We start from the raw sequence: 12570 nt of genomic DNA, 5'->3' as shown, positions 1-12570 counted from the left end.
ACGCCGACCATTAAGTAAATACTTGTTTAGTTTAGGTAACTATAAGATGTATTCTTCTTCCTGCTCCTTTTGTCCATGGAATGATATTTATGATAGTGTAATGAAGAAACTCTGATTGTATGATTCCATGTGGCAAATAAATACTCTGAACTCTGAACTACATAAACAAAAAGGACTAAAAAAGCAAAGCCTATGTAACCAACTTCTAACTCTTTTTATTAAATATTTTTTGTTATATCTATATTTTCTTCTATTATTGTTATTGTAAAGGGGAGGTTCTCTACACATGTCCAGTCACTGTCCCTCTACTTTCATCCACCCTTCAAACACACTCCTACCTGTCTTTGGCTCTACCCTCACCTACTGCCCTCTGCCCCTGCCCACACATTAACGTCACTTCAACGCAAGACTAAAACTCATCTACTCCACGACTCAAACTCTATAGTCCAAGAAACGTGTTTGTCTGTTGAAATAGTGAAAGAGGGTGTTAACTTTTATATTTTTACATTATCTGTGGTCAGTGGTTAACTCATTCAGCGCCAGCTATTAGACGGGGCCCGTCATAGCAAGGCCACGCTTTAAAAGATAGGCGTGCATCACCTTGTTTGTAGAGCTATAACTATATATTCTATATTATAGCTATGGATACAATACTATGGCCCATTTGACATCACCTATCTATCGTTCAATATGTGAAAAGGAATGGATTTTTCCATCCACACGTTCCCGTGTTATACCGTGGTGAATATGGAAGTATGGTTTTAGAGCGGTCTCGGGTAATTCCCAAAATGCTGAGGTATAGCCTTATACGTCAATTCTACTATAAACGTTGCCGTTTCTTGCCTGTACACGCTATTATTCCCAAATCACATCTATGTCATAGCAGGTATTATGTTTCATCATTAATGCATGAAAGGGGGGGGGGGGTTGTTTCTGATTATTTGATTGCCAGTAACGGCATTAGTATTGAACACTAAAATAAAAACGCTTATCAGCCCGATCGTTATAAAAGCATTGCACGATCAAGCAAAAATGTACGTCAGATAGTCCTTACCTGTGATCGGGAGTATTCCAAAAATAATATTCCAATTGTTTGATCTCTATCTGGTACATCCGATGTCCATTTGGTCCACGGCATAACCCACCACAACATATGGATCGGGGATATTTGACGCGCTTCAATGGAACCGGGAGAACCGCTCCACTCCCCCGACAAGGAAAAGTGAGCCCGGAGACATTTGGCCGCTACACAGGCCAAGATACAAGGTTACAAAGGGTGCTCGATACCGCCGTCTAGCTGGATCCGGCCGGTATTGCACTTTGGCGATCTCAGACTCATTCCCTATGGTAACACCAAGGTCCCTGGATGAATAATGAATACAAATATCGAATAAAGGTATAAACGGTTTGGCCTGAATTGAATTAAGGGAAGAGATTTTTTTTTATTTATATATTCTACCCTGAAACCAGCAATTTTTTTTGTGAACAGAAGGTGGCAGAGTTTCAGAGGAACCGGTTCTGCAAGCGGAACCCGGTGGCACAGGAGGCTGAGCACAGCTTCCATGTGGGCCTGCAGCTGTCCTCTAGGGGGCACCAGCACTTTAACAAGCTGGTCTGGATCCACCACTCCTGCCACATCACATACAGGTAGCTACTGGACTCAACTCTGTACCAACTAATAACACATTTAAATATTTCACCGCATTTAATTGCATGATTGTCCATAGTCAACTGATTAATTGCATATTAATCACACATTTTGTATCTGTTCAAAATGTACCTTAACTCATTGAGCGCCATGATTGTCCATAGTTAACTGATTAATCGCATATTAATCACACATTTTGTATCTGTTCAAAATGTACCTTAACTCATTGAGCGCCAAAAATGAGATATCTCGTTTTTAAAAGCCAGCGGTCGAGTGTCTATTTTTTTTATTTTCTTTTAATTTTATTATTATTATTATTATTATTATTATTATTATTATTATTATTATTATTATTATTATTATTATTATTATTATTATTATTATTATTATTATTATTATTATTATTCTAAACACTCACACAGACCTTAGTGTGTGTTCTAGGGACCCCTGTGTTAGTTAGAATTGAAATGACACAAGGATATGAACCGATTAAAAAAAACAATCCGTTTCGACAATGTTGACTGCAAACAAGTCATTGAAAAGCGACGGGCAAATTAGACACATAGTCATAATTTAAAACATAGATTATGCGTTAAAAACATAATACATGATCATTTATTATGCAATTTATTTTGTGTGGTGTGTTACAACAATAAATAACAAAATGTTCTAATTAAATAATGTTGAAATTTGGACTTATTTTTTTACAACTGAATATTTTCTTTTTGTTATTAGAGTACAGAAAAAAGGTACTAATGATATTGTTGTACAGAACAGCCCAGGAAGGTACCCCCCCTCCAACTCCAAGGTGTTTCTAACTACTTGTATTTTTTCCTCTTAGACCAACCGGTGAAACCGAGGTGACGGCGTTCGACTTGGACAAGATGTACTCGCCTTTTTTCTTTGCACGTGTGAAGAGCTACACGGCTTTCTCAGAGCGCCCCCTGTAGGCCAGTCCAGAAGCAGCATGCTACACCACAATACTACACGATCTCACGTGGAGGTTTACACGACAGCCCACGCAAAACAGTCATACTCGCTCTTTGCCTGTTAGATTTGTGCTGCAGCTGAATTCTAGTAGTACGTTCATGACATGAATCAACCGTCTCCTACGTTTAGTGGTGTTTTTACACACACACACACACACACACACCTACACACACGCACACACACATACAGGTGCAGCTCAATAAATTTGAATATCGTGGAAAAGTATATATTTAGCTGTATTGATGCAGTCATTTGTGCAAAAAGGAGCCCCAACCAAGTACTGAGTGAACATACGTGAACATACTTTTCAGAAGGCCGACATTTCTATATACCGTACAAAAGAAAAAGACATCTATTTAAAAAAATTTATTGGTGATACAGAATTTTGGGCTTTCATGAGCTGTAAGACATAATCATCAAAATTAAAACAAATAAAGGCTTGAAATATTTCACTTTGTGTGTAATTAATCTATAATCTACGAGAGTGTCGCTTTTTGAATTGAATTACTGAAATAAAACAACTTCTCCACGATATTCTAATTTATATATCGTGCTGCACCTGTATATGCATGTTATGTGTCAGTCTTACAACATTAAAGGTGCACTCATTACGTTTTTTTGATCGTTGGAAAGGAGGGCCGTGTAGACTCAACCCGTATACAATTACGTGTAATAACTACTGTACATAATTGAATGGTTGAGTCACTGAATGATCAATGGGTCTGCAATGAGGACCGCGCAGACGCAACCCTTATGTTATGTGCATATGACATACAGTAATAGTATGTGGGTTGATCTGACTATGGAATATCTTACTGACTGCACCTTTAAGCTACTACTACAATTATCCTACTACTAGAACTACTTGTTTTTCTGATCTCGGAAACGGTAATGTGTAGATAATAATGTTCAGATAATTAGGGTCTGTTTTCACTCATTTTCACTATGAATGTCCTCAACCTGTTCTATTGTTTTGTGGCACTTGGCCCTAATTGAAGTCCTTAAATAAACAAAGTGGTGAACACAGCGTGTTTTTACTACTCTAAGAAGAGTTGCTTCTTTTATGGATAGGAATTATCATTTATCAAATATTAGTCATGATTAATTATACATTTATGCAACTGAACAAATGTAATTTTATACTTCTACACACGGCATCTCTTACCAAAAAAAGAAAAAAATTGTAAATCACTTCACATGCACATGCGTTTGTACACACTCTTTCTCGCACTCACTCTTTCTCACACTCTTGTACACACTTTATCACACTCACTTTTGTACACTTATCTCACTCTTTCTCACACTCTTGTACACTCTTTCTCACACTTGTACACACCTCACTCTTTCTCACTCGTGTACACACACACACTATTTCTCACTATTGTACGTACACACTCACTATCTCACTCTTGTACAGAAACGTTCTCACACGCTTTCTCACTCTTGTACACACGCTCGTTCTCACACTCTTTCTCACGTTCTTTCTCACTCACTTTTTCTCACACTCTTATACACACTTTCTCACCACACGATCGAGGGTAAAGGTCAATCAACCCATGATATACAGAGACATTAACCTTGACACTGACTCACCATCATTATTATTACCCTGATGATTCACCACGTATTGGAGATCTTATCTCTCTCTTAAATAACACACAGTGAATCATCTGGGTAATCAAATAACCACACAATCCAAGGGTAAAGGTCAAACTGTCCCAAATTAGTGAAATATCTCTGTGTAGGTTAGTGGTGTATTGAAGTGAAGGGTGCAGTAGATTCTATTGCAATATCACCTGATCTGGAGTATGAATTATAAAAAAAAAAATAAAAAAAAATGCACAACCTCTGTCAAAACACAACACAGATATGATTTTATAATTCTAAATAATTGTTCTCACTGAGGGCATGTAAGGGTATAATCCAGGTTATTACATGTTCCAGGTGCAGGTGGTGCCGGACCGATCAAACAGGATTTGGGGTGAAAGGGTTAATACGTATGTCTCTCTAATGTGAACGTTTTGTCAGATTAAGCTACTAAATGATTTGATTATCTCTGGCCTGCTGACTTCATAGTGTAGATGCTCTCTTGTAATATCTATCTAAATGAAATGCATGAATTACAGTCGCCATCACTGTTGACTAATAGTCATCACTCCAACTGACAAATCAGTACAATTGGTATTCCCACATTTTAGTCCTTTAAATTAACATGGGCACAAGTGCTGACTGCTAGTGCTTATTAAAGACCAAAGCACAAATACTAACTGATGGTGCTTATTATTAAAGGCCAAAGCATATTTGTCACAAACAGATGTGCTTCTCTTATGGAAAAACCAACAAAACTATAAATGGATGACTAGGACCCCAACAATTAATTTGTAATTGGTTGACTAATCCACTATGGTCCATAGTCCCTGGTGTAAACGGGACGTCCACACGCAGCCACTACTGTAAGATATGAAGGTCGTGATTATGTGCATTTCCACGTGAATTCTAATGGCATCTCCCCCCCCCCCCCCCCCCGTCTGTCCTAATTTTTTTTCATAACCGCCCTTTTTCCTAATCCTTTTGAATTTTCATCTTTGACAGATTTAGGATTATCAACTGTGGAAAACTGCAAAGCTGGTATGTAAAACCTGTGTGCCGCATAGCGTGACCTATATAGTGTCCTGTGACCAAATGTAGACATGTAGACTATAGCTATGGATGTAGCCGTGCTGGTGGGAGGTCTGATACCAGGCTGAAACAGGGTATCGGTCTGATACCAGGCTGAAACAGGGTATCTGTCTGATACCAGGCTGAAACAGGGTGTCTCTGATACCAGGCTGAAACAGGGTATCGGTCTGATACCAGGCTGAAACAGGGTATCGGTGTCTTGAGGATTCCAAGAAAACAACGTTTTGATACCAAAAGCCACGTGTAACATGTCAGTCAGTAATCAAAGCGGAGGGCTTCATTGTCTGCATTGTTGTCACATAGAAGCAGCAGGTTAGATCTAATCCCATGTTTGTCCAATGACCCGCCTGTCATTCTATTCAGTAAAAGTAAAGGAGCGGTTGGTCCTGATCTGCTACTACTTTTGGCAGTGAAAGGTGTTATTGGGTGCACGATACATTTATTTATTTACATCTAGTCATTTTGTCTACATTTATCTGACGCTTTTATCCAAAGCGACTTACATGTTCTGTCCCAACAGGTCAGCAGGAAGGGAACAACTCATTCAGCTAAGTAACGATGTTCGTCAAACAGTGATGAAACTTGAGTGCGTAGTAGTACAGACATATTAGCATACTAGGTAGTAATATAGTCAAGGAAGACTATTTAGTAGGAAAGTGCATAATAGTAAAAGATTCGTTTTTTTTTTTTCATTTCTGATATTGTTTGAAGAAGTGTGTTTTTAGTCCACGACAGAAGATTGGGCGGGTTTCAGCTCAGCCGTCCTGACTGTGGTGGGAAGGAAGTTCCTTCCACAGGTTGTGGATCGAGGACCGAGAATAGCCTGCTTCTTCTCTTTGATGACCCCAGCAGGAGCTCGGATGGGAGTGGGTCTGAGGCGGCCAGAAGATGTAGAGCGGAGGCGTCTTGAGGGTGTGTAGTTAGAGACCATTGACCAGTCAAGTAGCAGGAACATAGATGACCTCTTCATGTGGTTATACACTAGACAAGAGAACAAAGCGGGGCTCGCAACGCACTTGTAGTTCCAAGGTGTTTTAATAGACAAAAAAAAGGCAGTAGATGCTTGAGGAAGACCGGTAAGGTCGAAACGTCGCATCTACTGCCTTTTATTGTCTATTAAAACACCTTGGCACTACAAGTGAGTTGCGAGCCCCGCTTTGTTCTTATGTACCGTACTTTTCGGACTATAAGCCGCGGCTTTTTTCCCCATTTTTCGACTCTGCGGCTTATATAACGGTGCGGCTTATATGTGGACCAAACCCGAAAATGTAAAAATCGAAATATTGCTTTTTTTACTGCATTGAAATGTTATTTATCTGTTCCCTTATTAAATATGCAACTTGTTTGTTGAAATGTTAATAAATGGGAGCTTCCTCAAACAGCCATCTCTTTCCCGACAATCCCCTCTGTGCACGAACCCTTACATATGGTAATTAAACATTAAAACACCTGCGGCTTATAGTCCAGTGCGGCTTATATATGTACACATCATTCAATTTAGCTGCTGCGGTTTATAGTCGGGTGCGGCTTATAGTGCGAAAAGTACGGTATTACTGTTTTTACAGTTTGGCTGACAGCACCAACAAACGGAGGATGTGCGTTATTTATTTTTTTCTGAATGTTATACACTACACACCACATAGACGGCCAGACTGAAAACGTTCTTTTTAGCTAAACGTTCATGTTTCATGAACTGCAGCCACTTTGACTCGTCTTAGATGGGGAAATAAAGCTGTAACCGTAGATATAGATGAATACAAATAATACACCCATAGAGTAAAACTTTGTTAACACATCTACAGTATAATGACCAGTAAAGAATGGCTACTGTGAAAAGGGCTCATTCCGTGTGACAGGAAATCATCTTAGACATGCGCTCTATTATTATTATTATAACTATTATTACTGTATAGCCTCAGACTATAACACATAGGCATTGCCTTCTTTAAAGGGGTATTCCACTCTATTTAAGAAGCCAATAATAAAAGCATTTGCGCTAGTGTTTTGGTTTTTAACATAATTGGAATGAAAAATACGAAACTAATAACTGCGCTGGCACCACCACTGTGCCCCGCTGTACCAGAGTTACTTGGCAGGTCGTTCACCTGGTCCTTGAACTGTATAGGCCCGGATCAGTGCTAGAGAGGGTCTGGAAGGGAAGAGAAACAGCTGACATTTCAAGTTTCAAGTTTCAAGTTTCAAGTTTCTTTAATAGTTGTCATACAGAAGTACAGAATACTTTTGTACAAAATGCTTCTTACTGTTGCGCTCCAGAGACTGTGCAAGACAAGATAAGTATGAAATAAAAACATAGTAAAATTAGAAGTAAAAAAAAGAGGTCACAGTGTTCAGTTTAGACATATGTACAATGTTCGATGCAGAATAGACGTAGTTACCATACAATATACAATACTGTGCAGTGTACTAATATACAATACTATATAGTGCAAGGCAGAAATGGAGAAATGGGACGAGGTGCAATTTAGGTACAATTCACAGTAGGTGTACGAGTTGTAGTGCAAACCCTTTATCAATAAATATAAAGTGTAAGTGTGTTTGTGTGATCTAAAGTGTGGAGAGTGGGTGCTGCAGTGTGTTGTTTGTTTGAGTGGGTGTGTGTGCTGTGTGCATTTGATGGTTGTTGCATAGTGATTATTGTTCGTTTAGCAGCCTGATGGCCTGGGGATAGAAGGTACACTAGCACAGGGGTTCCCAAACTTTTCAGGCCGGGGCCCAGAAAATAAGGCGTCAGAGAGCCGCGGCCCAATGCACATCGTCTGGCTTTTTTTTCTTTTTTTTTTTGCCATGCGACCGATTTTTTAAGCCAAATATCAATCCTATTAAGTTAGTTCAAGTTAGTTATTCATTTATATGTGCTATTTATGAGAGGGCTAACTTGTTGCAAAATAATAATGATAATAATAATAATAGCCTCATTAAAATACTATTGTTGCTTCGGTTGTTTTCAGCGTTTTATGTGCATAATCTGTTATTTAGTTTGAAATGTTCGTTGAAATAAGTAGATTTTTCGTTTTTGTTTATTTATTAAGTTAATAATAAAACCATATAGTCACATTTTAGAATACAATAGAATAGAATTTTAGAATACAACTAGAAACACTGTCCTGGCCTGCTTCTAAGTTCAGTGGCCTGACAAAAAAAAATTAAATGATTTTTTTTTTTTTTAGATCATCTCGCGGCCCATCCGTGGCTGCTCACGGCCCACCTTTGGGTCGCGACCCCGACTTTGGGAACCACTGCACTAGCACACTAGCCAGAGAGCGTAGAATGGGGATGAATGGACATGATGCTGACCATGATATCACTGTACTGCCCACACAGTGGCCCCTCCCCCTCCCTCGTGGTCTCTGATGAGAGGGCGAGAAGGGGGCGCTGTTTGGATAGCGGGCTGCCAGCAGACGTGCCTCCAAAACACACAGTTGATCCGTCTCCCCGGGGCCTAGCTGTCCCAGCATTCCAGCGTGCTGCGCACAGACAGTCCAGTTATCTCCCCTCCTCTCTGGTGAGAATGGCCGGGGAGATGATTATACCTTAAGGTTGCTATTATTTACTTGTATTAAGTGTAGTGAGGAAAGGGGGACACTGTTCCACTGCATATGGGAATGTGTGAAAGTGAAAACCTTCTGGCAAGATGTTATTGATCTGATCGATCAAATCTTATCAAAGAAGTTGCCATTGAATCCCAAGCTTTTTATTCTTGGTTTATATCCTACCACCCCACATCTACAACGCAAAGAGTTTAGATTTATAGATATGTGCATATTACAAGCAAAACGTGTAATAGCTCTTAATTGGAAAAATGTTGATGGACCAAGAATTGGTATGTGGATTAAAGAAATGGCTTCAAATATGTCAATGGAAAAGATGGTGTATATTGTTAGACGTAAACAAAACATTTTTGATAATGCCTGGGGACCATTTGTGTACTTCTTAAAGCATAATACGAATGTTGGGAACTTGCTTCAACAAGAACAGGATTAGGGGGAGTACTGTGGGACAACTCTTATTATTGTGTAAAAACGACAAGAAACACCCTTTACTTAATGTGTAAAACATTTTGGTTGTATTATTATTTATTTATGTTTATTTTTTATTTAAATCTGTATCCTTCTTATGTGAACCTGTTTTTGAAGTTAATTATTATTTTGTGTGGGGTGGGGTTAGGGGAGGGAGAACGGGTGAAAATGTTTGCTGAATACTGCTCTGCTGATATACATGTTGTAATTTGCAAACTAAAACCCAATAAATATATTGTTTAAAAAAAAAAAAAAAAAAAAAATGCTATTATTACTGACAAGCAACAAGGGTGAGGACAGAGAGCGCCACGGAACAAAAGCTATGGAGGTGTCATGGCGAGCACTACAGGTCTGTCTGTACTTCTTCTGGACTCAACAACTAAATGAGTCATAGAAACACAAGTGAACTTGAATAGAAACATATAGTGGGTAGGCGGCTAAGTGGCGCAGTGGGCAAGGCGCGAGTCGCCACTAACGCAGGATATGCTGGGTTTCGCGCGTTGCTTCCGGCTTGGCTGGTCGTTCATACTAATACAATTGGCGGTATTAGGGGGTGGGAAAGCCGGTGGGTGGGGATCGGACGTTGTGGACAGCGGCTCCTACAGGTCGGTTGGTGCGCCTGTACAGCAGAATCAGGAAGTAACGGGGGCAGCGTGAGCCTCCCACGGCGCGTTACTCCTCGCCACTGAGAGATCGCGCGGCTGTACAGGTGAAAAGATGCGACGGCTGCCTCCTCGTGTACCGGAGGGGACACGTGATGCAAGGCTTCGTCCACATTGCAGCCGACCAGTGGGAGGCATGGTCTAGCAACGTTCGAGACAGGGGAGGGAAGAATTGGATAATATGAAATTGGGATGGGAGAAAAATGGGGAGAAACATATAGTGGGCTAACCAGCCCTCTCAGGAACATCCCATAAGCCGGCGGCGTCACATTCCCAGACATCTGAAAACCACAACAGTCCCTGTAGGGGAGTGGAAATAAAGCTGAGGCTTTACAAAGCATCTCAAAGAACAATATTCAGATCTCGTGGTGTGAAGGGGCTCTTTGTGGTCTTTTAGTTTTTTTTCTAGGAGAGTGCGAGTGTGATTCCTTACTGTTTTCTCTTTACTGGGCCAGTAGGGAAGGCTAGCAGATAGAGCAGGGGAGACACAGGGGGTATTAGCTCCTAGAGGGGTAGAGCCGTCTACACCGTGTCTCTTTTAGAGTCAAATTGATATTGGAAATAATTTTTTTTTTTATTTATTTACTGTTTACAAATAAATTTATCAAATTTTCTCAATTTCTTTAAATTTCCTTTTTGCTGTAGCAATGTTATGCAAAAACAAAAAATCTAGGGGCACACAGCTCATTTTGATTCGATCAACACATATCTTCCATACTGTACGTAGGCTATTTTTGAAGATTAGGCAGAGACAGTCGAGGCAAAGCTGAGTCCATGGGATGTCAGTCTGACGTCTATGGGATGTCTCTATCTTGAACTATCACAGCTGATAGCAGCACAAGTCTACAATGAGAACAGAGCCGTATTGTCTTTCTTGACATTTTCTGATGACACAAGTAGATACTGTGTCCTCGATTGTAAAAAGTTGTTTGCATTGTTTTTACACAATGAGGGGACTTGTCCCGACACTGAGGAAATGTCAAATATGTGCTTAGTGCAGCGTCCGCTGTGACAAGAACCCTCCTATTGAAACAACTAGCCATTCACAATTGCAGCCAACATCGATATAATGACCAATCACTGTTAAGCTCATTTGCATATCCCGCCCACCCACAATCAACCATTTAGTACAAGTACAACTACATAACTGCACACACTCAATTTAAACATTCACCTTAAACACTTTTTAAACATTACACCATATTTTATCAATTTTTTCTTACCAATTTGCACCATCTCTTCTACCTCATTTTGTACATTTTAGATTTAGATATTGTATATGTATACCGTTTGGTATTTTACTCTTATGAAGCACAATCTCAGGAGGGTCATACAGAACCAAGCATTTCACTATAATGTACATGTACCTTATATGTGACAAATAACACATAACTTGAACACAACCAATCTATCATTGTAGTGAGTATCTAACGTTGGCGTGAACAAAATGGCAGCTTCGGTTGAGGCTAAATAAAGCCTTGTGTCACGTCATGTACGTTCACTTATCATCACAGAAGTGTAGCGCATTTCTGACATTAGCTAACGCTACATTGACTCAGCATCGTCGTAGACTTGGAGGAATGCTATCAGTGTCTTGAGCTGGATATCAATTCATTGTAGCTTTCGTTGCTTCGTTTCCTTCTGCGTCTATACTTTGTCGATGATGTTGCACTCTCATGGTGACTTCGGGGAACCTGACCTGCATCTTTAATGGTTCCAAGATATTCTTGGTGGGTGACTTTTCCCTTCTTTTAAAATACCTTGTTCAGGGCAAAGGCTTTCACTACCACAGACAACGCTAGGAGCGATCTATTAATAGTCCATACATTTTTCTATAGCTACAGCCTCAGGATGTTCCAGAGAGAGACGTGAGCAGGCAGAAATACGACTGGAGATGTTGCTCCGCCGGATTCCTGAACATGTGAAACGGTCTCCGTAAGTGGCCAAAATCTTCGCAGCTGGGTTCCCATAAATGAAAAACGTCACTCGTTCTTAAACTGCAAAGCACGTACACCTGCATTTGCATACAGCCACGCCCCACCACCAGCTCCATATAAGGCGAAGGAGGCGTGTGCAAAACAGCAGAGGGTCGACATTGCATCTGCACCATGCTGACCCATTCGACAGGTAGCGCGGAAGCGATTTGCGACCGATCTCAAAATGAGATTAGATTCAAATGTATTGTCATTATACAGCACAACGAGTACAATACAACATCCAACCAGAGTGCAAATGTAACATACAATGCACAGGTGATTAAACTGGGTATAAAATATATAAATACCACTTTTAATTGTGCGTTTTTTTGGGGGGCCTGAGTGGCCTGTGAGTGTAATTTCAGAGTCTTAATCCAGCCCCACAACGGGGTTGATCGTTAAATCCATGAAGTCATGTTTATCCTTCTCTCAAAAACTGTTAAAACACTATATCCATGGGCGGTTAGGTGGCCGAGCGGAGATTGCGTTCGTCACCAACCCCGGAGCTGTGAGCTGGATTCGCCTGTTCGAATCCAGCTCACAGCTCCGGGGTTGTCACCAGCTTGGCTGGCCGTTCA

The 12570-nt window shown here is 40.3% G+C and overlaps 1 protein-coding gene across 1 annotated transcript in view; it reads left to right on the top strand.

Moving 5' to 3' along the window:
• fbxo9 (F-box protein 9) overlaps positions 1–3664 on the top strand; it is a 57156-nt gene extending 53492 nt beyond the window's left edge. The window contains exons 12-13 of the mRNA XM_084321499.1: positions 1490–1647; positions 2490–3664. Of these exons, the coding sequence (XP_084177625.1) occupies positions 1490–1647; positions 2490–2598 (267 nt within the window). The 3' untranslated portion in view covers positions 2599–3664. The remainder of the gene's footprint in view (positions 1–1489; positions 1648–2489) is intronic.
• Positions 3665–12570: the final 8906 nt, after the last annotated feature.

The sequence above is a fragment of the Notolepis coatsorum genome, assembly GCF_963971535.1.
Source record: "Notolepis coatsorum genome assembly, chromosome: 9".
NCBI classification, from domain to species: domain Eukaryota; kingdom Metazoa; phylum Chordata; class Actinopteri; order Aulopiformes; family Paralepididae; genus Notolepis; species Notolepis coatsorum.
This window is presented reverse-complemented; position numbering and strand designations above follow the sequence as displayed.